Source organism: Engraulis encrasicolus, chromosome 2 (assembly GCF_034702125.1).
Source record: "Engraulis encrasicolus isolate BLACKSEA-1 chromosome 2, IST_EnEncr_1.0, whole genome shotgun sequence".
Classification (NCBI taxonomy): Eukaryota; Metazoa; Chordata; class Actinopteri; order Clupeiformes; family Engraulidae; genus Engraulis; species Engraulis encrasicolus.
Genome location: NC_085858.1, coordinates 11167774 through 11194594, shown reverse-complemented (window position 1 = coordinate 11194594; position 26821 = coordinate 11167774). Strand labels below are relative to the sequence as shown.

Here is a 26821-nt window from a genome sequence, read left to right as displayed (position 1 = left end):
GCGGGGCAAGTCGGGGTTTTGTTTTGGAGATCCAGATGTTTGCCCGAATGTAAGTAGCCACATGTCATTATACGACGACATGAGCAATACAAAAGGTGGTCGAAACAATAAGGAAGTAACAGACTGTCTGTAAACACGCAGTAGTAAAACATAGCTGCGGTTTTTTTGTTTGGAAAGTGACTTGTCATCCAAACCTACTCATTCAGAGCTCAGAGCAAGACTGCTCTGTCTGACCCTACAAAGCGCCACCCTGTGGCAAAATGTAGCCTAACCGCTACATATGAGCTGCTGATTTTTAATTGATGCGCCCTTTTATTTTTTGAAAGGGTGGAATTTCAGGCAGTGTGTGTGTGTGTATGTGTGCGTGCGTGCGTGTGTGTGTGTGTATGTGTGTCAATATGGGTGACTTTACTCTGAATGCTTGTGCATGTGTGCTCTTTTGAACTAGCCTATATTGATAGCACAGCAGATCAAAAGTCAGAATTGAAAGTGGAATTCAAAATGTATCACTCTTAGGGCGTATTCACACCTACCACGTTTGGTCCGGACCAAAGGACCAAACGGACCAGATTCGGACCTTTTGGGATGGTCTGAATACAAACCAGCGAATCCTGGTCCGGACCAAACAAGCGGACCGAGACCGAGCTGAAAGGTCGGACTCGGTCCGGATCAAACTACCCTGGTGCGGACCTTTTGGAGGTGTGAAAGCAGACCGGACCTAATCCCAGACTTTTTGCTTTTTTGTACCTCGGGAGCTTCCGTCGTTTTTCAAGATTCATGGGAAACAGAGTGTAAACAAAGCGACTCAACAAAACTTGTCATGCCCATGTCTTTGGTGTAAATTCGACAGAGTGGTTTGTTTGCAACAATATTAATATTAATAAAATAATAGCCTAAACTATCGCAATCGTGGGCGTAGGCTACATCATTCATATTTTCAATGAGGATGGCTTGTCAGTGGAGCACAGGAAAGGAAAAAGAGACTCTGTTAATTTACCTACCACAGCATTTTAAATGTCGATTGGGGCAAATCCGAAAAGCATCTACTGAAGAAACGGAAGAAAACACTGTAGTACGCACAGATTCTGATAATGATAGCAATAATTACGACGTTGGCACATCCCCCTGGCTTGCTAGCTGTGCGTTGGATGGATGTAGGCTAGTGGAATAGCCTAGGCTACTTGAAGAAGTTGTGATGAAGACAACGAAGGTAATTCATTAATTTACCCGCTGTGGTGGCATGCTGGCAAGTTTGTATGATCCAAACGCTATGCCCGTGCTCATCATGTTACTTTTTTCTTGATGGAGTGCGTGAAATATTGCTGCAAATGGTAGCCAATATTCCAATACAAACGTATCCAAATGACAGTGGAGCGCACTGTTTATTTTCGAGAAGAAAGCATGGCGTGGTGCTTGGGGAATAAGCTCGCCAATGTTTCACATTGAGCCTGTTTTGCGTCGTTCCCAGACATCCCAAGTGTAAAACACTGATTGCAGGGAGGTGGTTATCCTAATATTGATGACTAAACCAGCCAGCACGCTCTTTGTAAAGCAATGGGAGAAAACTCGCTCTTGAACAATCTGGCTTTGAACAGCCAAGTGAGTCTCTCTCTCTCTCTCTCTCTCTCTCTCTCTCTCTCTCTCTCTCTCTCTCTCTCTCTCTCTCTCTCTCTCTCTCTCTCTCTCTCTCTCTCTCTCTCTCTCTCTCTCTCTCTCTCTCTCTCTCTCTCTCTCTCTCTCTCTCTCTCTCTCTCTCTGCGTAATGTAACCGAGGCCATTCCATGTACGATGCACTCGTTATCTCGCCCGCACGCTATATAAGTGACAGTATACAAAAGAAAGAAAGAAACGGGGATAAAAATGTATCCCAACTCGGCGGGCACCAGGGAGCAATTATAAATTGGCTATCAGGATCATGTCATGAACTTCAGATAGTCTGCGCTATATTTCGTGTGAGCGCATGCATGCCGTGAAAGTTTATTTTACATGCCGCTGAGGTCTTTGGATACTTGTAAGCCTATTTGGACATAGCCTTAACTTGTTGCGCGTGTCGTTTCTGACCAATAGCTGAATGACCTCAGGGCGCGTGGCTTTGTTGTCGACTTTGGTCCGCTTACTAAAATGTACACAGTCTGAAAGCCAACCGCACCAAATTTTTAAAATTAGGTTCGGACCAAACAAAGTGAACTATCGGACTTTCCTGGTCTGAATACGCCCTTAGACCCACAATAGGGCCTATAACACGGACAAACAGAAAAACAGAAAAGTCAACATTTCAAATTTGCAGTTCAGATATTATAACACAGATGACCCCCCCCCCCCCTCTTGTCCCATATAGACAAATTAAGTTCTCGTTCAAAGGCAATTATTCTGTAGTGTATGTTCCTGTAGGCCTACAACTTGCATAAGAGGCACAAGCATTATTCTACCTTTTGGTTTTGCTTTTGTTGTGATTTATATTAAGGAGTCCAAGTGATAAGAAGATAAAGATCTAAGCCAGAGACCTAGTTGTGTACATTGGTTTGTTTTTATAGACTGTTGAATTTATGGGCTCTGCCATATCACGTGTTCGTTGAATTCAAGAAGGAAAAAAGCAAACAGTCCGAATTATGTCCTGGAAACATCAGGATTACCTGTTGAACAAAAGGCTGTTGTTAAGGTGCCGTCTACGCGGTCTCCCCAGACCCTATAGTTGGAGTCACCTCCGACCGTTTTCTCTCTGGGGGTGATTGGTGGCACGTTGAGAGTCTATTGAAACAGAAATTGGTAATCAGTATGTTGAGTTGGAGGTGAGGGGCTTACTGGTGCCATCTTGCCCAGGCTCGTCTTGGAGGACATTAACATGATTGCCTTTGAACGAAAACTTAATGGTTATTGATGCGTTGGCTCCTGCGTACCTATCTGTGGACAAACATAATTCAGTTATTTAGCTGCAAAATGTTCTGGGCCTACTTGTTCGCCATATCCTGTTAATCAAATCATGTTCAATCATCCTTGCAATTTTTCATCATCACAACACATATTAGTAAACATTCAATCTTTATTATCAACACTACTATTGTACATTGTTTACAGTAATCAGGAATATTACTGGGTATGGAGGAAACACATCCCCAACCCTCACCTTGGACTACTGTGCCAACACACTCCGCCAGAGGTGTGCACAGACATTTTGGGGGGCAGGTGCTCCAGGGGGGCGGGGGGCATGTGGAACTTCCAGCAGGGGCACCGCCAGAAGTTTTGGGCACAGGATAGGTTTTTTTCACAATTGCCTTTTTCCCTTTCACTTTGACCTGTGTTAATGCCTGTATATAGGCCCTACTGTATGTGTGTCTTGAAATTTTCATGGACATAAAGAAGCAATAACCAACCAAGTACTGACATGGAACCCATAGGGCAAAAGACAAAGAGGCAGAACAAGAACCTCCTGGTCTGGAGAAAAACTGTCAAGATAATGAAGCAAGAATGGCTATCGTGGCAACCACTGGAGCGACGGGCCCACAGGAGAAGATGGAAGACCTTCATCAATGGCCTATGTTCCTATGGGAATATAAAGGCTTACGTAAGTAAGTATAAAGTCTATATGTGTGAGTGGTACATGACACCGTCATTACCCTGATGGGATCAGTAAACTGACTCTCCTCTGCTCTACCCATTCCTCATTTTCCTCTTATATAAGTAAGGGACACAAACGTTGTGCATGGAATGTTGTACGGGTGCTTACTTATATGGCACCTACAGGGCTCAGCAATAAGTAGTAGGCTACATCCCTTTTAACAATTTGAACAATATTTCAATAAACACATGTTATTTCCAAAAATGTGCGTCTGAGAAGCTTTCCACTGAGAAGTAAGTTTAATTACATAACTTTAATGACATATTTCCCATTTAAAAGTGGGAAACCACAGGCTGATGCCCAGTTTGTCTCTTCAAAACTCCCCATTTATGTTTGAATGAGTTCAGATCAGGTGTCACACATCACCTTCACTGCTTCTGGAAATCAGCATTGACCGTAGGTGTGTGTTTATAGGGTCATTGTCAAGTTGGAAAACAACACAATGACCAAGAATGAAGGTCAATGAGTAATGGTAACAGATTCGCTATTTGTAGAGCAATTAATCTATGTATTCCTGATTTCATCAATGAAAACAGCTCTCAAACACAGGCAGCACTCGTGCAACCCGACATAAGAGGTGTATACCATGTTTCACTTTAGGCACCATGCATTTTTCTTCGTATTCTCCATCTCCAACACCATACAGCGTTGATGCTATCAATTCTAAAAATATTGATCTTGGGATCAGGATTTGAGAGTCCCATTAGCCCATTATCGAGGTGTAAACCTGGACTCTAAACTGGACTGGTTTGCTAACTCACAAGCACTGTACAAGAAAGAACAGAGCATACTCTACTTTCTGAGGAACCTGAAATCCTTCAATGTCTGCAATACATTCCTGCAGATGTTTTACCAGTCTGCCATGGCCAGTGTGCTGTCCTATGCTGTGGCATGCTGAGGTGGTAGCATTAGGAAGAGAGATGCTGAACGCCTTGGCAGGCTGTTGAGGAAAGCTGTCTGTTGTATGCACAGAACTGGAGGCTCTCACTACCACAGCTGAGAGGAGGACTCTGAGTAGACTGGACTCTATATGGGACAACTACAAGCACCCCCTGTACCCAGTCTTTGACAACCAGAGAAGCCTGTTCAGTTACAGACTGCGCATCATCTCCTGCAAGACAGATAGGCTACGGAGGTCCTTTGTCCCCAGGGCCATCCAGCTATTCAACATCACACAGAAGGACACGCAGAGAGAGATCATAAGTGACTGGACTGCATAATCAAACCCCCACTCCTGCATACTTTATCCTACACACTGTATCTGCATGCCTTCTGTGCTTTGACTCTTATCCTTCGCTCTTTCCGGCGAATTGGACTTCACTCGGATTCTTTACTGTACTGTACTGTTTTTTAATTCTGTGCGTGTGTGCGTGTGTGCTATTCGGGAGGAACATGTTGCAACTGCCATTGCAATCCATCAGCCAAGGATACAGGCAGGAAAAAGCTCGACTTGTGCTTGAGCTGAGGGGTTCCACCGACCAGCTAGTGAGAGCAGCAGGCACCCAAGTAAGAACAGGAAGGAAGTGGAAAGCCCAGGAGGAGGTTGACAGTGCCATCAGCAGGTTAAAACACCAGGAGGGCATGGGAAGAGTCCAGGAGGGTCGAGCAGGTTTGGGGAGAGGTGAGACCCCCCTCTTCTGGTCCAAGGCCTCCAAGGAGCAGAGAAAAGCCATGGTGGTGGCAGAGGTGGCAAGGACGGAACAAGACCGGCTGCGCGTCAAAGCAGTGTCTCAAAGTCGGCAGGGAGGCTGGATGTCTTGGAAAGTTGTATCAGGCAGGCCCATATCATGGGCAGATCTGTGGAAGACCCCCAAAGCCAGACTGAGCTTTTTAATCAAGTCCACCTATGATACCCTGCCTTGCCCCCGAAACCTCCAACTATGGTTTTGCACTGAAGAAAGCTGTCCCCTGTGCAACACCATCAATGCAAGCCTCCAGCATATCCTCTCAGGATGCAAGACGGCGCTGTCGCAAGGGCGCTACAGGTGGCGGCATGACCTGGTACTGAAGAAACTAGCAGAGGTGGCAGAGGCATGTAGGCAACAGGCCAACAGCCAACCTCCTGCCCGGGCAAGATGGCCCATCCCCTTTGCTAGAGCTGGGGAGAACCCCAAGCCCACCCATCAAGACTTCTCTCATCCGGTGGAGAATGGACCATGAGGGTAGACTTGGGGAGACAGCTCCAGTTTCCGGGAGATAGTGGAAAGATCGCTCCGACCAGATCTGATCCTGTGGTCAGTTCCAGACAAGACCATCCTGATGAGGAGCTCACTGTCCCGTGGGAACAAGGGATGGAGGCTGCCAATGAACGCAAGCATTCCAAGTATGCGGACCTGGCGGTAGAGTGTCAGGAGACTGGCTGGAAAGCCATTACATGCCCTGTTGAGGTGGGGTGTCTGGGCTTCGTGGGCTCCTCAATAGTTCACCTGCTTCGAGACATTGGCTGCACAGGAGCAGGGAACCGGAAAGCCATCAAGGAGCTAGCGGAGGAGGCAGAGAGGGGCAGCTTCTGGTTATGGCTAAGGAGGAGAGATAAAGGGTGGGGGCAGAACACCTAGGGCATCAGCAGGGGTTGGCAGGGAGAGATCTCTGCCATTGCTACGCCACCTTGTCGATGTCTTGGGGTTAAAGGAGCGAAACATCAATGACTGGTGGTCCCCAGTGGTGACCCGTTCCAGCACATAGGTGTATAGGGGAATACACTTGCATAGAGTGCACTGGTGGAGGTGAGTCAGGCAGCAATACCCAGGAATACCAACATCCTGTATCTTCAAATGCCGGTCAGCTAAGGCACATGTGACATTGTGGACACTTTATAATTTGGTGTGTGTGTGTGTGTGTGTGAGAGAGAGAGAGAGAGAGAGAGAGAGCTATATATGTGTAAGAGTGAGCTATATATGGGTAATATATGTAGGATGTGTGTAATGTCTTGTGTGTAATGTCTTCTGTATTTATGTATGTATGTATGCTACTCGACACCTTAATTTACCCCTGGGATCAATAAATGATACTCTACTACTCTACTCTCTACTAGCCGTAATTTTTGTCAGAATTAAGTTAGGCCTAGGAAAACTCTTGGCAGGCTTTTTTGTGACTGGGCTTTGGGAGAGGCTTCTTTCGTGGAGGGCACCCACATATGCCACTCCTCGCCATGTGCTGCATATTGTGCCATGGGAAATAATCACGCCAGTTTAGAATGTCACTTCCTTAGATAACTGGTGAACTTGCATAGCAAGTTTCTATAACCATTCTTATCAAAATATGCTCCTGCTGAGGTGTTAAAGTCTGTGGCCCACCTGGACTTTTCAGTGAGACAGTTGCATCCATTTGTCCTAAAGTTTTGGACAGTTTTGGAGTTATTTGTCATCCCTGGCGAGGCTGTGTATGCCTCCACCCAACAAAGGTTCCATTCCCCATTCCTCCAGCCACACATTGCATTTCACTGAGCTGGTGCTTTTATCCAATGTGACATACAGTTATTTACGGGGTATTGGTTACAGTCCCTGAAGCAATGTGGGATTAGGGACCTTTCACAAGGCCACCTCAGTCATGGAGTGTGGTAGGAAGTAGAATGGCGGGTTGTGAACCTACAACCCTCTGATCTAAAGCTCATCTCCTTAAAGGGACACTGTGTGAGATTTTTAGTTGTTTATTTCCAGAATTCATGCTGCCCATTCAATAATGTTACCTTTTTTATGAATACTTACCACCAGCATCAAATTCTTAGTATTCATTATGACTGGAAAAATTGCACTTTTCATACATGAAAAGGGGGATCATCTGCATGGTCCGCCATTTTGAATTTCCAAAAGTAGCCATTTTTAGCTGCAAAAATGACTGTACTTGGACCTTACTAGAAAATATTTGTTTATTACCTAGTAAACTTTCATGTAAAGATCAAATTTGGCAATTGGCAGCCTAGTTTCAATGAGCAGCATAGTTGCAGTACCTTTTTTGACCATTTCCTGCACAGTGTCCCTTTATCCGTTAGGCCACAGCTGCCCCACATGAGTGTGCCTGTGTCAGATTTTTTTGTCTGCACGATAAGATACAAAACACAAAGTACATGAGGCGATTCACTTTTGATGATGCTTGTTTTCGAAGAGGCCAAGTTTCAAAATGGTCGTAGAGAAATCAAAATTGACCGTTTGGCGTCAAGCTCCACCTGTTTTCATTTGAAGATAAGGCAACTTTCGCTTCCTGTCGAGCCTTGTGACCTTGTCGTATTACTGCCAAACCAGACTACTGGTGAGGGGGGATCTTTTTGTTTAAAGATTTTATTAACTTTATTTGATGGGATAGTTTGAGAGGTGGACAGGAAGCGAATTGGGAGAGAGACGGGGAGGGGTCGGCAAAGGACCCGGCCCGGGAATCGAACCCGGGTCAGCTGCATGGCAGTGCCCTACCGGTTGGCCACAGCAGGGTCAAGGTGAGGGGGGACCTTTATGTTAAGTTTAGGACAAGAGGGTCTATCATCTTGACAGACATGCAGACAAGCAGATAGATAGATAGATAGATAGATAGATAGATAGATAGATAGATAGATAGATAGATAGATAGATAGATAGATAGATAGATAGATAGATAGATAGATAGATAAATAGCTAAGCCCCCCACATTTGGGCTTGCATGCCCACGGGGACCCCGGATTCAGTGTGGGAGAGAAGTATCATTCACTGCCTCTCAATGTGAAAAAATAAAAACCCTTTGTAGTTTATTTCCAGTCAGCTGGCCTCATGTAAACTGTTTTAGTTGGTTGAGCTCATAGGCAAATGCTTTTCACTTCTCACGAGGTCACTCTTCATATCAAGTAGGCCTACATGTTGGCACGCTATACAAATCAAGCCCCCCTGAGGCAAGCCAAGATAGATATCTGACTTTGGACTGTAATGATTGCTTGAGTTGTTCAGCTTGATCTGCCCAATGTGCAATGTGGGTGAAAGGCCAGAATCCAAGAGGAAAAAAAACAAGGATTTTTTCCTGTCTCCTCCTCTCGTTATCTCTCTCTCTTGAGCCTCTTGTGTGGATGTGTAGCTAGCTATGTGCAAGGTGCACAATGTTTCAGTCTGTGCTTTCCTTTGCAGTTCTGTTCATTTGCGTGAATACATTTGTTTACATGCGCTGTATGTAGTCTAATAAGGTGCTGTGTCACACATGCACACATGTGATTCCATGCATAATGTGTGTGTGTGTGTGTGTGTGTGTGTGTGTGTGTGTGTGTGTGTGTGTGTGTGTGTGTGTGTGTGTGCGCGTGCGTGCGTACATGCGTGAACATACATGTCTGCTATATCTTTGGGTGATGATGCTGTGTGTGTGTGTGTGTGTGTGTGTGTGTGTGTGTGTGTGTGTGTGTGTGTGTGTGTGTGTGTGTGTGTGTGTGTGTGTGTGTGTGCATGCATGTGCACTTATGTACAGGAAAGCTGACAGAGGTCAGAGGCAGGGGTGGTGGTGGTGGTGTATATTTGGGTCTTTGGGTATTTTGTACTAGTAGTTGTAGCCATTGTACTGAGTTGGGGTGGCGGGCTCTCAGACGATTTGTCTTGGCCTGGCCAAAGCTGTCAACGGCTTTGCTCATGTGGTTGTGGTTCTGTATGTTTAGGCTATATCTGTGTACTGCATGTGCACCAGTGCATGTAAAGTCACCTATACATTCCCTTAGTTGTGTCTAGGGTGTTTTCAAACATGGAATCTGTGTGTGTGTGTGTGTGTGTGTGTGTGTGTGTGTGTGTGTGTGTGTGTGTGTGTGTGTGTGTGTGTGTGTGTGTGTGTGTGTGTGTGTGTGTGTGTGTGTGTGTGTGTGTGTGTTTGTGCGCGTGTGTATGTGTGTGTGCAGGCGTGTGTGTGTAATAGAGAGAGAGACAAACACATGGTTTCCAACAATGGGCATGACCTCAATAAACATTATGAATAAACGATGCAAAGTGGTATTACTCTATTGTATTTTATGTGTTTTAGTGGAGAGGTTGGTGCAGGAGCGAAAAAGGGGCCATGTGCCCTTTTTTCGTGTCCATTTGTGATCAGTGAATTAAATGGAAGGCGATTTAGTTTTATATATTACAGCTATGTTGCTCTTTAATGCTTAGCCTACAGATTGCGCGCCCACATTTCACATTGAGTCAGTCGCATAGCGCATTCGTCCATTTCACACGCGCTACCTAACGTCAATTTCAAAATGACCATGCCCAACCGGTTGCCCAGCCTGCTGCTGGCTTCGCGCGTCTCTGTTTAACTGGTGCCATACACTCAGATTAGATAGCCTACTGTGTTACAGTGTCCCGCGCCAAAAAGCCAATACCCAGGCTATAACCTTCCTTTCGTGGGCTAACTGATTTGTCAGGCTTTCATAACTCTCTCTGATCACCCTTCTGTTCAGTAATCAAGCATACTTGGTGCTGTAATGATTCATTCGTAATAACAGTACTATGAAGCGAGGCGCATGGCGTGAAGGAACCCAAAGGGACCCATGTAGGCTAGTAGCCAACTGAGCCCAAACAATTAAAAAAAAAAAAAGTCGTTGGCGATCTTCACAATATTCGAGTAGCCTAAACAACTCGAATCAACATAGATAGCACCATTCACCGAGTTTAATCAACATCTGGTGAGAATTCGACTTTCGGGGGAGAATTTGACCTGGAGAGAATTTGACAACTTGGCGTCCTTTTCACTCACTGTCTTGTCTGAAAGGCCCGGGGTACTGAAAGAACAGCGACATCGTGATGCCTGATCATTGAAAAGGCATCTGAAGCCAATTGACTTCACAACATCGAAAAGAGCCGAACAACCAAAACAACTGCAAGAAGGAATAGTTCATATGTTATAGGCTACATTCGGTTAATCAATTGCCTAAGTAAATGAGTGTATTTAATTGAATGATATTCTCCTCTGTGATATTGCAGCTAGACATTTCAATCTTGTGGCATGGAGGTAGCCTACTGATGGAAAAGATAAGAGCTTGTCAAATGTATTCCTTTCCAGATTGCAGATTGAAAGTGAACTGCATAGAACAGTGGATTCTGCAGGGCTTTGGCGGTGGCATGTGGAATTTCAAATGATTCTACGTCACTGCAAGGCAATCCCAACCCCAAATGGTTCAGATTACTGACAGACAATGCCCTGGAAATACACTGCAACTAAACCAAACTAAAAACGAGGTAAATTAATGGTAATGGTCGATACGTTTGTTCATAAACAGGCTACCAGCAGTCCGTGTTTTATCCATCCATCGTACAGACAAGTTTGGAGAAGTGCCATAAATGGACACATTTGGATAATGTTGACGAATAGATCATACCTATCGAAAGTTAAACTTGACTGAAACTGAAAATTCTATCACACGTAAAATGCTACAACTGTGATGTTCACAAGAGGTGCCTTACTCTGAAATATAGGGTGTAATTCTCATTTTCACCTTAAGGATGTGTTACTGACGGAACCCCCTCGTTCCGAAGACGCTACGAGGAACGCAGAGTGGAAGAAGGGCTGTTTTGCTCTGTCCAGCGCTCCTGCTGCAGAGCAAGATATTCTCAATTTTTTCGTGGATTTCATTGCTGCAGTGGTCTGCAAAATCTACCGCTTGTCTTGAGGATAACGACGCAAGAACAAGGAATTGTCGTGGATAACGCAAATAAAATGAAAACGATTGGATTAATGTGATCTCGTGGCTGAGGTTGAAGTTAGGGTATCCATCGCTGGGATTTTTTTAAAGCCCGTATTTCCAAAAAAAGGAGGCTGTTGAGAGGAGGACTATTGCAATGTCATCTCAAACATCAGTTCCTCATATTTGTGGACGGGGGATGTTGTAAGTATATGAATGTATTTATCTATTTTAACGGTATTGTATTTCCTCGGCAACGTCCCATTTTACGCACTCTCCAAAGTGCGGGACGTTGGAAAATGCACCAAACCCTTAAATGTGATATAGTGCAAACACGTTGAACAATGGTTATTGTGTCCAGGATTTTGCCTTGGTACTTTAATTCATTAACTCAGTGAGAACTACTGTGACTGATGCTATGTGCATTATTAGACTAGGTTTTTTCCCCCACTATGCCTCTGAAATGGTACCATCAGTTTAATTTCACAATAGGTCGTCATCATTTTACGCATGATACTTCAATGCGGTTTAGCATTGCGCTCTGCATTCAACTATACACGGCATATTTTTTCCTTATAAGAAAACCAGTGTCATGATCATGTGAGCAGCACATCTCGGAGCTTGGTTCAGTCACTCTGCCCTGCATGCTGCCCGGTTTGTGGGTGCAGTATTACAGTATGTGGGGACCAACTAACTACAGTGGTACGGAAATAGCCTCACCCTACGTTACTGGAATGTTTTGTGCATTGTATAGTTATACGGCTAAACAGGCACTTTTGCTTGTAGTTAGGTGTAATTCGTTTTTTTTTAAACGTGGCAAAACCCCAAATCGTTTGCTATCCATTTGTTGATCAACTTTGGTGTCAGGGTAGCTCTGCGGCTGGGATATGGAGTCAAATACCCACGAAATGCTTTGTAAATCTTGTTTTTATGTTATCTGTTTTTGATCAAAACATCTGTGCACGAGTTACTACAATCATGTAAAAATTAAATTGCGTTTGGTGACATTGAAGACATGCCTTGAAATGTAACTGGGCGCAATATTTCAGCAGGGAGTAATAGCGCAAAGAGAAGGCCGTTAGGGGTCGCACTTGTATAATAGTCGTAAGAGGGAACTTAATGAGGAATCACAACGCATTTACGTCTAGAGGTTCTCGTCCACGCGCTGACTGTGGTCACGTTGTAGTAGCGCAGATTCAACATCTGAACGCTTAACATAGCACATCTGTCCATGTCGTGTTCTAGCCACAACATCTGTATTTTATAATGAAATGCGAGTATTGATCGCTTCTACAGCCTCATATCAACGAAAAAGATACAAAGTAGGCTATGGATTGGACTACTATCTCTCCTCTCAAGGTTTTTGGGCTGTGAGAGAGACAGGTGGATGAGGTAGAAACATTCATTAGTTGGCGCCGTGCAATTTTGGTTACCACAAATGTTCTATCCAAAACGCATGCACCATGTTGCCGACGTTCGCGTTCAAACCCAAACCTCCCTCCCATTTGACCAACAGTCCGATTTAACCATGGTGAAAGTGCACTGTGAAAATCATAACGTGTAGTGTAGGTAAGCTGTAATAAAGCGCTACAGTAGCCTATTACTGTTGTAAGCCTTATGGAAAAAACAGCCCTTCGTCAAAATATGACCGTGTTTTACTGTATTTATGAGAAAACAATACAGTTAACTATTGGGCGTAAAGCATAGAATTAAATTATAGGCCAAATGATGGTTTGATCTACAACGAAGAATATGCGATAAAAGATTAAACACAACGACACATTTGCATCAAGATACATGATCTTCCTCCTATAGTGCGTACCGTGTGCTTTTTTGCAGTCCCATTTGCTGTCCCTTTTACTTGATTGGTCCCATAATAAACATCTAGGTTGCCTGTGCAACACACAGCTCGGTCTCTGATCCATTTCTACACTCCGATCCATGTTCAGAGAGAGAGAGAGAGAGAGAGAGAGAGAGAGAGAGAGAGAGAGAGAGAGAGAGAGAGAGAGATGACGATGATGATGTCAACACTCCTCTCTTCTGCTCTGGTTGCTGCTCAGACGTAGTGTCATGTAGGATCTTCATCATGCTGCTCATTACCAGTCATTCAATGTCCAAGTTCTGCTATAAAATGCATGCGTGCGGTGTGGGAACACCAACTATTTGCAGAAAGAGGCCAGATAGCCCACAGGGTAACAAATCCATGCACCATATAAATAAAAACGTAGAAAAAAGCCACTGATCAGAAAAGGGTCATGAAATCCAAATGGTTTGCTCAAACCACTGAAACAAATTTGTAAGTACAGTAATAGCGTGGAGCAGGTTTCCCAAGCAGACCTGTATCAGTATCAGGAATGTTTTTTTAATGTAACTAATTGGAGCTGGTCACACTCGATGCTGCTGTCTAAATGTCACATGGCTTATCATTAGTTGTGACAAACCATATGGGCATTGGCACAAGCCTATTTTCATGATTATGGAAGGTACAATGTTCAGTTTGGTGAATATAGCAATGCGTAGACCTACATCTATTAACTAGTGTGTGTGTGTGTGTGTGTGTGTGTGTGTGTGTGTGTGTGTGTGTGTGTGTGTGTGTGTGTGTGTGTGTGTGTGTGTGTGTGTGCGCGCATGTGTGCCTGTGTGTGCTTTCCCTGGTAGGGGATGAGGCGGTCCACTATGGGGTTCTCCAAGTTGGCACTTCTCACCCTCCCAGCCCTCCTCGCCCTCATCAGCCTCTCCCACGGTGCGGAGAAGGTGCCCATCCTGAACATTGCGGTCATCCTGGGCCGCACGCGCTACATCGCAGACAGGGACATCCGGGCCCTGTGGAGCAAGGATGACCCCATCGACGTCAACGTGGTCACCCTGCTGGTCAACGAGACGGACCCCAAGAGCATCATCACCCACATGTGCGACCTCATGTCGGGCACCAAGATCCACGGCGTGGTGTTCGGGGACGGCACCGACCAGGAAGCCATCGCCCAGATTTTGGATTTTATTTCCTCCCAGACGCTGATACCCATCCTGGGCATCCACGGGGGATCCTCCATGATCATGGCGGATAAGGTAAGACCGGAGACGATTGTCTGTCTATTCAGCACATTCAGCACCAGACAGAGTTTGCAGAACACATATAATAACACTCAGGTGGTATAGCCATTGTTAATGCAATCACAGGGAACATTAGGACTTATATGAAAAAGGCCTGCTTTGGATTTGCATGCTTACATATAGGTAGTGTGATGTGCTCACGACAACAGAACATTTGGTCCACGATGCAATTTCCTGCACTCATGGTTGCTGTTCTACCCTGGGGTGCTTTTCTGGAAAGCGTAGTTGCTAGCTATGTTAGCTACTTTGCTGGTTGCAATGCAATTTCCCATTGGCAACTACTGAAGTTGCTAACGGCTAACAATTACGCTTTCCAGAAATGCACCCCTGAACTGTGGCCTCCTGAGCTTTGGCCCAGTGTGCCCCTTCACTAATTCAGCACTGATTCCCAACACAAAACCCTATTGGTGACAGGACACTGGAAACATGATCAGAGGAGCTGAGCTATACAAATTGGACTTTGGCCTTGTGAATGGAATGTGGCCTTCTTTCTTTCTTTTTCGGAGCTTGAAGAGGTTTCATCTCTGATCCAAATGGGTTCTTCAGCTCTGGCTCTGAGTAACTGAAGGTGATGACCGTGTGATCTTATGCCCATAACGACTCCCAAAGAGAAGTGCAGTTTCACGCACCTTAGCTCCTTTGGATAACATGATGAATGATGATGAGTCTTCGCTGACTCTGCGAAGACGACAAAATGCCTCTACAAAGAAGAGTTGTTCTATAGTGTACACATGCTGCTATACACAGTTGAAATGGTAGGTACAATTCATCCCACACACTCATTGAAAGATAAATTAATCTCATTGTAAAACTGAAAAATAAGAAAAGGTCGCACCATGCATTGATTCTTTATTATTACACAGACGCGTTTTGGCGTTCTGCCTTCCTCAGGGTGCTCAGTTTCTTTTTCCCGCGCTCCCATTAGGCTTTGGCCTAATAGTGAAATGAGATGAAGACATGCCAGCCAGAGAAGCAGTTATTGGGAGAGGAATTTCAGCGTTTCATTTGGAACATCTAATTTGGCTTCTTTTGCTTGGTCGGCCAAATAACTAACACAGCAGCTGTCTATTTGCAACCTCCGTACCTCTTCATCACCCCCCCTCCACCCAACCCTCAGCAAGACAACACATGATAATAATAAATCCCTGCATATAATAATATTGCTCTCGTAACATCCACAGGGGATTATTGAGTTGTTCCCCTTTCCAGAAAATCAATTATTATCACTGGGGTTCAAACTTCATTCTCAATTTAGCTCCACGTCTCCAGCTGGCAGGGCCATTATATTCGTTCCAAGGTGACACCAAAACAGCAAATGTTTACAACAAATATTCCTGAGGACATGTGATGTTTTCACTTCTCACATCATCACTTCTCAATTGTGCCCGGAGCTCAACAAGTCTGGGGTGAGTTTCTCAAAAGGGAAGTTGTTAGCCTGTTAGCAACTTTGGTAGTTGCCAATGGGAAAATGCATTGAAAACAACGAAGTAGCTAATGTAGTAAGCAACTTCCCTTTTGAGAAACTCACCCCAGGTATGTTGGTTGCTTTACGTAGATATTTTTTGGGCTGTGGAATAAGCACCATGTTTTATTCTCCTGATATTTGGATTCTACCATGCGTGGCTGTTCTGCTTTGAGTGAGCCATTCCCCCATGTGAGAAGATATAAAAAGTATATGTGTGATATCATAGGCACCACCTGTGATACCTGTATCTCTGTGGACTTGCTGTGTGCTGTGTGTGTGTGTGTGTGTGTGTGTGTGTGTGTGTGTGTGTGTGTGTGTGTGTGTGTGTGTGTGTGTGTGTGTGTGTGTGTGTGTGTGTGTGTGTGTGTGTGTGTGTGTGTGTGTGTGTGCGTGCGTGTGTGTGTGTGTGTGCGTGTGTGTGTGTGTGTGTTGTTGGGTGATGATGGTTGGGTGGTACTGTAGCAAATAATTTCCCACTCTGTTGACTTTTGCCCTCTCCCCATTACTGGCAAATAGCGCCACACCTCCATTCCTCCCCATTTGCGAGGCCACTCCAGTTAGCTGTGCCTCACAGAGTCGTATAGATTTTCATCATCTGTGTTTCACATGGTTACTTCCCTCAAACCCATCACTTACAAGGTCTGGAACACTCCATGTTTCTTTCCCTCTCCTGGGAGACTGACCGTGAGCTAGAGAAACATGCCTATGCTTTGCAACATTGTGTAAAAAAAGAAGGGCTACAGTTGTAGGTTTAGCTGTAATTTAGCTTCATTTAAATTTCAGCCTACACGCTTGCTATCCGCAACTTGTTTTAACAAAAAAAAGAAACATGAATAACCCCCACAGCATTTCCGCTCGATTCCCATGGTTAATGTCTTAGGTACCCACTGGAAGCATTTTATTTATGGCAAAGTGCCATAACAAAACAAAAACAAACAATCGTCAGCGGTGTAATCCCGGCAGCATAATGAAGGCTGTGTTTATTATGTGCACCACATGGATGTCAGCACATGTCACAATGAAAATATTTTCATCCCCTGCCGCCGTGGCATTTTCTTAAACAAGCTGGCATTTTTAGGGCTGCCATATTTTCCGTGGCTTTTGGTGGATTAGGCCGACGAACCCGAACACAAGGTTCGATTAACTGAAATGCGGCTGACTGATTATCATCCACTGTACTGCTTCTTTTCGGTAATTGTGTTCAAAAGGCATTTCCCCCTCGGGTGCATGTTAAGAAAGATAACGTGAAATTGATTTTGGCCTTTAGCACCCCTTTTATGCTCCCCTCTGACAGTGTGTGTGGTTGACTTGGCGAAGAGAAAAATGTGTCGGCGGTAATTAATGGCCGAGCGTCAGGCAGGTTGCAGTTCATTTGGTCTCCATATAGAAAGCTCGGGCCTCATTTAGTCACCGCTACGTTGACATGTGTCACGATGTCTATTGTTTTATTTCCAATGTGCTGCCGGGCTGTCCCACTTAATGTCCATGCGCGGGCACGCACGGCGGCAGTTACCGCGGAGGAATGACGGCCTTATCGGCACATTGGACGCCAGTCCTTCATTTGTCGTCGGCAAGGGATGGATGATCGGCTCACAGCCTGAAACATGTGGATGGCATGATGTTAGTCATGTGCAAGGGATTATTTTTTTATTTTGAAAGATCTTGGCATCTGCTGTGGTGTGTTGTTTGATATACTGCATTAAGATTTGAGGAGTGAAGTGGTGTGTCATGCTGATGCACCATACCATGAATGGGCTTGCATGTGTATGGGGACCCAGGTTCGAATCCAGCCTGAGTCATTCCCCAACCCCACTCCGTCTCTCGCTCTCCCACTCGCTTGTAGGGTTGCCAGATGAGGCTGATGATTTTCCAGCCCAAAAAAATGCTCAAAACCTGCCAGGAAGCACTAAATCCTGCCCATTTTTTTAAATGCTAAATGGCATTTTTACCCTTAGCCATCCTAAGCAGGGGCGTCGCCAGACCTATTTTACAGGGGCACATGCCTGGGTATTGATTTGCTGTGCCCCGGTATGAGTTTCACAAGAAAAGAACAACCTTGCTACCTTGGAATTTAGTTCAAGTTTAGCATACGGAGTTATCTACAGAATGCGCACAAAATAGCGCACACGCACTACTTGCAATAATATAATTAATTTACAAGCTTTTTGAAATAAATAACTGCAAAAGCGCGCTTGCTCGCATTATCTCTCAGTGCCCCACTGTGCCCCTGTATAGCATTAGGTCAGCTGACGCCCCTGATCCTAAGCAGCCCAATTGGGCGGGAAACCGTCCAATCTGGCAACACTGCTCGCTTGCTGTCATGATCTTCGCAGTCCTGTCCACAACAAAGGCAAACTATCCCATGAAAAAGGGAAAAAATATTTAAAACATATTTTAAATTATAATTTGTCTTTGTGGCCACAATTTTTAAGATAAAAATGGACAACCCTGTCATCAGCAAACCAGCAGCTGTTTCTGAATGATGGATGATGACTGTTTTTTAATGAAATAGCTCTATGGGAATAAGTAGGCCATGCTATCCTCATCCTGAAGAACGTTAATAGCAGAGATGACTTGATGACCCAAGAGCTTCACAAAGGAATATTGATGGACAGGATATTTAATTTGATACATTCACATACACATCTGTTTCTGTCTCTGGAAGCATTGAGCAGAAAATATAATCATTTCAAATGGCAAAGTAAAAAGATGTATCTATAATGAAACACACTGCACCACTCAGCTGCTGTCCATCTGTTCGTACGGTATAGTGCAGAAGGAGACAGTAAAGGATGCAGGCCATTGCTTCTTCCATCTTGAACTTGTCCCCTTTTTATACGTACAGTACATTGTGCACTCCACAAGATGGTCATGTTGGAAGTGTCATGGGGATTCCGCTTATGAACACTACCATGATAAAGTGCTCTTTTGGATGAGAAATGGCTTCCTGGCTTTCAAGTGGAATCAATTCAAAGGCTGCAGATTGGAGGGAAAAAAGCAGCCTTCGCCGTCCCACGGGAGTCAGCTGCCTTGGAAATGTAGTTCAAGAACGTAAAAGAGCATAAAAAGCATCGCAAAATGCCCATGGTCGTGTTGTAAACATGCTTAATGACCTGAGCGTCTTCACTTTCCTTCTTTCGGTTTTTTTTCCTTTTTTTTTGCTCGGCTGCTTCTCCGTAGTCTAATTTTTTCATCGTTTGCTGTTGAATTAAACAACACATGGGCTCAGGTCTCCCAGGCTTTGACAGAGTTAAAGGGATTGATGGTAAATTTACTAAGGTATGAGAGTATGCCACCAGCCCAGAATTTGTGTGCCAGCTCCAGCAATTCTCCTATAACCTCAACAATGCAAATCTGTACTTTGTTTTTTTGACATCTCATGAAGTCCACCATAGTCATTGTTTGATGACCAAGGCAGTGTCATCTGGTATGCTTCCTATCCACCCTTTTCGCCCACCTTTCTAAAAAAAAAACTGTGATATCCTTGCTCACGATGCCAGAAAAAAAGAAGAAAATCATTTATACTGTATGCACCATCTGTTGTAATACTGTATGCTGACCTTCTTCACAACATCTTTTGTAACATTAGGCTTCGGTATGCCCTTATAAGTGAGCAATCCCCCCTGCTAACAACAAGCACAGGGAAATTCTTTAAGCCAATTTATGGTATGCTTGAGGTGCTGGCTGGCTGTGTGCAGGTTGCATGCCGCTTCCGCCCTCTGCAAGAGCTTGCAGCCCGTGCTTGCTGCCTGAAAGGATTTGCTTCTAAAGCGAGAGATAAACAGGGACATACTGTACGATAGGACGGCAAGCCAGCCATCAGCAGAAGCCCAGTGTTTACCCTTTTTAACCAAAGGCGGCTCGGATAAGGCATTTAATTAACCCTGTGTGATATCCAGTTGAGGCTGTGCCAAACCTGCGAGCTGATGATTGCCTGAGACAGAGGTCCTCTTAGGATGTGTACAGTAGACTCACTGCAGCAGTTCCTGTTCAACTTCTTTTGCGCATACAGTACAGGACTGCAGCATTTTTGGAGCTGGTTTCATTGCATTTGATTCAACTCAGTATACTTTTGGGTGTTCAATTTCATGGTATATTCAGCTATACAGTAGCTCTGTGAATGATTAGCCCCTGGCTTTTTGGGCACATACCTGTCATATTGCTCGCATGGTCTCTGAGGTAGAGGGCATTGCTTTCAGCTATTGTGTGTGGGGCTGGCTTTTGGTGGCGGTGAGCTATTGCTGTACACAATCAAACATCCCCGTTAGGAGTTATGTGTGCTGGCCAGAAAACAATGAAGGGCTCTCTCTCCAATAGTCAGAGAGCATGGTGGTGCAGAGCCAGCCATTGTGTCTGTCCACCAGAGACTCACAGCAGAACCTCCATGGTGTTTGATCCCCTATTAGCTTTCAACTGCCCCATTCAGCCTCTCTAACTCCCACCCATATGAAAAAGATCTATATAAAACGTACTGATTCATATATGGACTACAGAATTCCTATATGGCACATACTGCACTATAAAAACGGCCCATTCCTCCTTTTCTGCATACACACAGTATCATACTGCAACATAAAAATTAGGAATGTCTGTGAGTGCTTACTCATATGGCAAATGGCATACTACAAAAGTGGCCATTTTCTTTTCGTAAGATTTGTATAGCCGTGCTTTTTTCACATGGGCAAATCCTCCACTGCACTTAAAATGTTCTTAGTATCATGGAATTGCTGCTTCTTCATTCTCACAGATGTACGTATACACACAGAGACATATGAAACCATGTCGAACAGCACTGTATGTCGTGTGACGGTGCACTCCAATGTACAACAGCTATCCATCGTCGGCTTTCTGCCAATTTTATGCTCAATGGTATCCTCAGATATGCCAGTTGAAAGCAAACATCTGAATGACGGTACGTGCCTTCGCACTGTAGGCTATATTACGCTGAAAAAAAACCCCATCTCCTTTTGAACATTTCCAACACACCACGGTATTAAGTCAGGCCTCTGCCAACCTTATCATGTTTCCCCAACAATGACCTGGGGATGGGGTTGCCACTGTGCGGAGGCCGGCACATTGACGCCGCAGGGCTATTCGAAGCCGCGGAGAGTGGAGTGGCACGAACATGAGTGGGTGTGTGCTGCCATGCAGGCTGTCAGACGGCAGCCCGTTTGGTTTGTATGTGCCCGCAGCCGCCGACCTCATGGCACATTGCGTTGTTTACTCCATTATGATAATACACTAGTGTCATTCTCATATGCCGCCCCCTTCTCTTCTCTTCTCTTCTCTTCTCGCACGCTCTTTCACTCTTTCAGGCTTGCTTTACTACTTTGTTCTGTTTGTGCGCCTTGTTTTCTCTCCATCACATCTCTGTTGTCGTGTCTCTCATTCGTTGGATCTCTATCTCTTTGTCTTTCCTAGCTATGTGTTTCTGTTGACTGCTTGCTTTTCCCGGCATGGGGCTCGAGGAGAAATAAGAGTTATAGTCTTTGATTAGTTTGTCACAACTCTCATTTCCGAAAACACTCTACCGTCGGCCTGCTCTGGATGGTGATGGTGGTAAAGTTGATTCATTTTGTTGCCTTTGCCAAGTGTCATTTAATTTCGCGCCATTAATGGATTGAAGAACAGAAGAGGATTCTTTTTTGTTGCAATCAAACGTCTGGTGCTCAGTACTCTGTCTGGACTTTTTTTTTTTTACATTAATCTGTTTATGTCTGTCACATGAAATGACGTTTTATGTTTATGCAGAGAAATAATTGCTTTGTCATTATTACTTCTCACCGCTCTCCTCACTTTTTTCCTCTCTCCTCTTCCTCGCAAGACGCACACAGCAAGTGGAGCACATGACTAGCATTATATTAGCATAATTGCTAATTGGCTGACGGATGTGTGATTAAGCTGTGGTTTCAGATGGTGCTGAGAATATGAATAGGGTTTTTATTTAGCCAGCATATGATCACTTCACAAACAGAGCAGCACTACTTATTAGGTTCTGCTTGTGCAATATTTTCCCCATCCGCTGCCTGAACAGATCTTGGCGGGCAGCAAAACAGGGGGTCTATTGGAATGCGTAAAAAAAAATCACACACACACACACACACACACACACACACACACACACACACACACACACACACACACACACACACACACACACACACACACACACACACACACACACGCACAGTATAAAGAGTTGCTGTTTCTGTAACTAGGATTGGGCAGCAGGCAGGATGAGGAGAGGGAACAATGAAATATGCCAGATACCCACATGCTGCAGTGGCTGCACTGTATATTTTAAGCTAGCCTGGTTGTGGTGCGGTGGCCTCAGTCGCGCTACAGGATTTCTCTCTCTGTCTCACTCACTTGCTCGCTCGCTCTCCCTCTTACTTGCTCTCTGCCTCTCTCTCTCTCTTGCTCTCTCTCTCTTGTTCTCTCTCTCTCTCTCTCTCTCTCTCTCTCTCTCTCTCTCTCTCTCTCTCTCTCTCTCTCTCTCTCTCTTCCTCTCCAGCCGTTGATCTACGAGCTGGAAAAAGCTGTCAGAGCCCGTCTGCAGTTTAGGTGGGAGCTGGCTAAGCCTCCCGCACTCCCTCCACTGCTACAGGGGCTGGTACACGCACTCACGCGCGCACGCACGGCAGAATAGCAACCAGCGAAGTAGCATCACAATAAGCATCCTAGAGCTGGAGGAGACCCCCTCCTCTGAAATATACTGCACCAAGCACTGCCAGCAGCACACACCTCCAAACCACACACTGCCGGGGCTTGGGCATCACACAATTCGAGCTGACAGTTTTGCCGTGCGAGAGGGAGCGATGTCATTTGTTAGCCTCGTTGGTTTGAATGACTCAAAATTCTCTCACATTTAATGTAATGCTCAAAGCAAAAAAAGCGTTTTTTTTTTAGCTATGTTGTGTGTAGCATCTTATTTTTGGTACTCATGCACACATAGGCTGTATGAACTCATCCATTTCTCATCCAAGGCATTCACTTTCAGTTCACTATCTCCATGACAGATGATAATTTAGCCCATAGATAGCAGAGCCCATTTGGAAAAAGTTACATAAGCTTACTCTTCGAGTGTTTCTTGAAGACGTTATGAAATAATCACCGAAATGAATGTTAAAACCATGGCTCACTAGCAAGTCAGTGTAATAACTCGAATAAGGTGGGATTTTGGAGGGGCTAGCAAGGGGTCATTTTGAACTCAAGTCACACTACATGTTTATGTCCCTCATGTGTTTTTTCTTTCCTTGTGAATTTCTTTCTAACTTGTTCATTAAACTATACAGTTATGCAATAGTTTCATGATGTGGACAAAGACGGGTTTGGACTGAGGGGAAAAAAAACTCCAAAAAAGGTCTCCGAGCGAGCTCCCACTTCGCCTCTCACGTTGCATCTGCAGTTACCGTGACGCCCGCAGAGCCACTCTCTGCTTGTCGGGATGTCTGGCGGACCGTGAGCGTGTGGCGAGCTTCATGTGAGAGAGGAAACTCATGTCACTCGACAGGGGTCTCAGAAGTTGCATTTCAGCCTCCCGCTTTTAGGCAGCAGGGGGTGAGGACGGTCGGTCTCCTGCATGCCAATTGCACTGCTGGCTGTGTGGATGTGCAGCAAGAAGGCCCCCTTTAGAAAAGACGCCGTAGAGGAGCTAAGGGAAGCAGCGGTTTGCCAAGGAGAGATGCAGGGGGAACTCGGTTACATTCGTATACGCTTGTCTCATATTGCTACAATTACATGTCGAAAGCAGTGAAGTGTGCTAAAAGACAGAAAATGGAAGTGGCTGACATGAATTAAATATCTCTTCCCTTTGTGCTTCTTGCGTTCATTAGGAAGCCACTTCCATTATGAATGAGGGCTTCACGGACAGCAAAAAGAAAGAATGTTAATTGTTCAACGAAGCAGAGTGTTATTTGATGGGAAAAAAATAATCTTAGTTAGTTGTGAGTGATGTCGGAGGACACAATATGTACATTTGACTGGAGGTGGAAAGAGCCTACTTTGTTTTCTCCTCATTAACATGTGATTTGTTGGATGGTGTAGGTGCAAGTAGGTGCATTTGTTCATGTTTTTTTTTGTCTTGCGTAATGTTCAATCTCATGTTGGAGTTGGAGCTCAAAGTGCTCAGGCAAAGAGTTGTCATGCTGAACTTGAGCAGACACTCTAAGGGGATGTCTGCCATGCATTTGTAATTTGGACTGAGAACAAAGATAGCATTAGTGTCTCCGCACTATGGAGAGTAAGATTGAATTGCTTGGAGACCCTGTGAAGACATGGCACACACACACGCACACACACACTTGCGCGTACACACACACACACACACACACACACACACACACGCACACACTCGCACACACTCGCACACCCACACACACACACACACACACACACACACACACACACACACACACACACACACACACACACACACACACACACACACACACACACACACACACACACAAAAGAGAGAGTGAACAAAATGGAAGCCTCAATTTAACCCGGTTTTAATTAACTTGATAAAGCAGTGGTTATTAATGATAAGAGTGCTGCATTGAAGCGCTGTTGAAGCGGACTGTGGTGTCAGGCTGCAGTTCGGGGCTTGACTGGGACCAAAAAAGAGCCTGGGCATTTTTGGCATAGACCAGGCCCTCATACAGACTGTTTTTCTACGATATTATGACCAAGCTCAGTCCATTATGTAGGTGATTAAACATGGACTATTGGGCTGCATGCTGGTCTCTAGAAAAGACAAAAACAATAACAGCAGCTGCAAGAAAACAGCTGCATCGGCCCCTGAGCACTGTTGGCCCACTGGGAAAATGGCCTGTATGCCAGATGACCAGTCCAGCCATGGGCTGCAGTGTGGGGTTGACTACGGTATGCTCTGGGCCACTCATCCCGCTCTTTTAAAGTCAGCAGCCATGGCTACAGCACCAAATAATGAAGAAGAGGTCTCACAGGCGTTCAAGGTGATTCCTCTAAACCACATTAAATGGGGAAATGGTAGTGATTATGCCATTAGCATGTATTTTCCTCCACAATGTCCTCTCTCTGACAAAGGGAAGTTGGGGGGGAAAAAAAATCCTGGCAAAGTCTTCTTCGCTGTCCTCTTTGTCCTTATCTCACCGAGGTGCACTTGCATTTTTCTTTCCCTGCTCTTGTTTTCCCTTTTTGTTGGTGCTGGTTGGTGGTGGAAACAGACCCAGAGCCTAAACTAGTTTGTGTTCTACTTCCTCTTCCTCCTCACATGATCCCTGGTCTTTTTATAAACTCCGGGCCGGCCAACAGCCTGTCATGTTTTTTAAATAGTCGCAAAAAAGCAAGGTGGCGAAGATAAATGAGGATGTAGCTGGGCCGAGAGGATGACTCGGGAGAGCTGCTCAGTTAGGTCGTTCGTCTCAAGAGGCTCGGGACACGGCAGCACTTTTTTAAATATATATTTTTTGCCCCATTATTATGGCAGTGTCTTCATGTGTTCCCAGTGGCTACACGTTGTGCACAAGCAGTCCAGGAGCAGCTGGAAATGAATGTTGCCCCATTACGACAGCACTGCTTACCATGTCTATTATTCAGCTATTATGACTAAGAGAGAGGAATTAGTTTTAAACGATTTAATGATAACATAGTTGACAGAATGTAGACAGTCTTTGGGGTAGGTCCAATCATCATGCATGCATCATGCATCATCCAGTAGAGCCTGCTGTAAGCCGTGCAGCAGGAACCGGACCTTTAACCCCGCCTGGACAGGTAGACTGGACCAACCTGGTGGTGGTGGGGATGGAGGAGGAGATTTTGAACTTTCCGCACCTAGGCGAGCAAGAAAGGAGAGTTAGACACGTCACTATAAAGGAAATGGCGGCAGCTGACTGGATCTGCAAAATGCGCACGTGACTGAGTGTTCCTGGCAGAACTACCGCAGGCTACATTTCTGCCTGGTCATCAGGTGTAGCTAGAATGTTTGGGGAGTCCTATATGACCAGCATTTATTATAAGAGTCATACAATCGTCTTCAAATGGTTCCCTGCCAAGGTTGGACCCTTATTGGGAAATGTGTCATGATTAGAATCGCGTTGAACTTGCTTCTAGTATCTGTGCATCGTCAAAATACAAACTAGCTATGTGCATCGAAAGTGGATTAATTTGCTGTGACCTGGCCTATGTAAAGGACATATCAGGCTGCATGCTATTAAAAGGCTTATCTTGATATTGTGTGCAGTGGCTCACATCATTTGCTTCAACACCAAAGTGGAAACCTTCCAATTAAAATCTTAACGTTAATACATGTTATATAAAATCTTTCTTCTTGCATACAACTTAATTTACTTCAGTATGCAAATATAGAGCTCAGAATTCCCCATGTTTCGCGAGTCTTCATGTGCTTTTGAAAGTATTATTTCCACCTTATAAGACCTTTCCTCATCATGATGTCTTAGCTATGAGACCTGAGCCAAAGGAACATCGGTAACCTTTCTGGATATAGACTTGGCAACAGCACTAAAAGGGCATTTTCTGGCTCACTATACACACAGGTGGTTGATTATCCACCTTGGAAAAAAAGGTTATGGCTATTCCCGTCGACCAGGGGAAATCTCCCCAAGGCAACAACGGGGTCTGCTTGCTTGCTTGCACCATGGTGGCACACGTCCAGGCTCGACCAATGGATTTATACGCAGCCCAAAAATCCAATTACACTCACAGGTGGCAACAGGGACGAGACTGTGTTTGACTTGTAACGAGTAAACAATGATGACACAATGGAAGATCGACTGCATGGCTTTAGAGAGAGAGAGAGAGAGAGAGAGAGAGAGAGAGAGAGAGAGAGAGAGAGAGAGAGAGAGAGATTTTGAAATATCGGCCCCTTATCACTTGTTATGGTCCACACGTTTGACATATCCAAATATACAACTGTGGTTTTGAGTCATCGGCCCCTTGGGTGATGGGTGATGAGTGAGGGACATAGCAGTTCTCTAGTCAATCTAGTGGTCTGGCTGTCATGTCAACCCAAGGTGAGCAATCAGTCACTGCT

General features: G+C 44.9%; 1 protein-coding gene across 1 annotated transcript in view; it reads left to right on the top strand.

Moving 5' to 3' along the window:
- The first annotated feature begins 11089 nt into the window (after positions 1 to 11089).
- The window catches only part of grin2aa (glutamate receptor, ionotropic, N-methyl D-aspartate 2A, a), a 196189-nt gene continuing 180457 nt past the window's right edge, over positions 11090 to 26821 (top strand). Inside the window, exons 1-2 of the mRNA XM_063221922.1 lie at positions 11090 to 11414; positions 13869 to 14276. Coding sequence (XP_063077992.1) covers positions 13872 to 14276 — 405 coding nt within the window. The 5' untranslated portion in view covers positions 11090 to 11414; positions 13869 to 13871. The remainder of the gene's footprint in view (positions 11415 to 13868; positions 14277 to 26821) is intronic.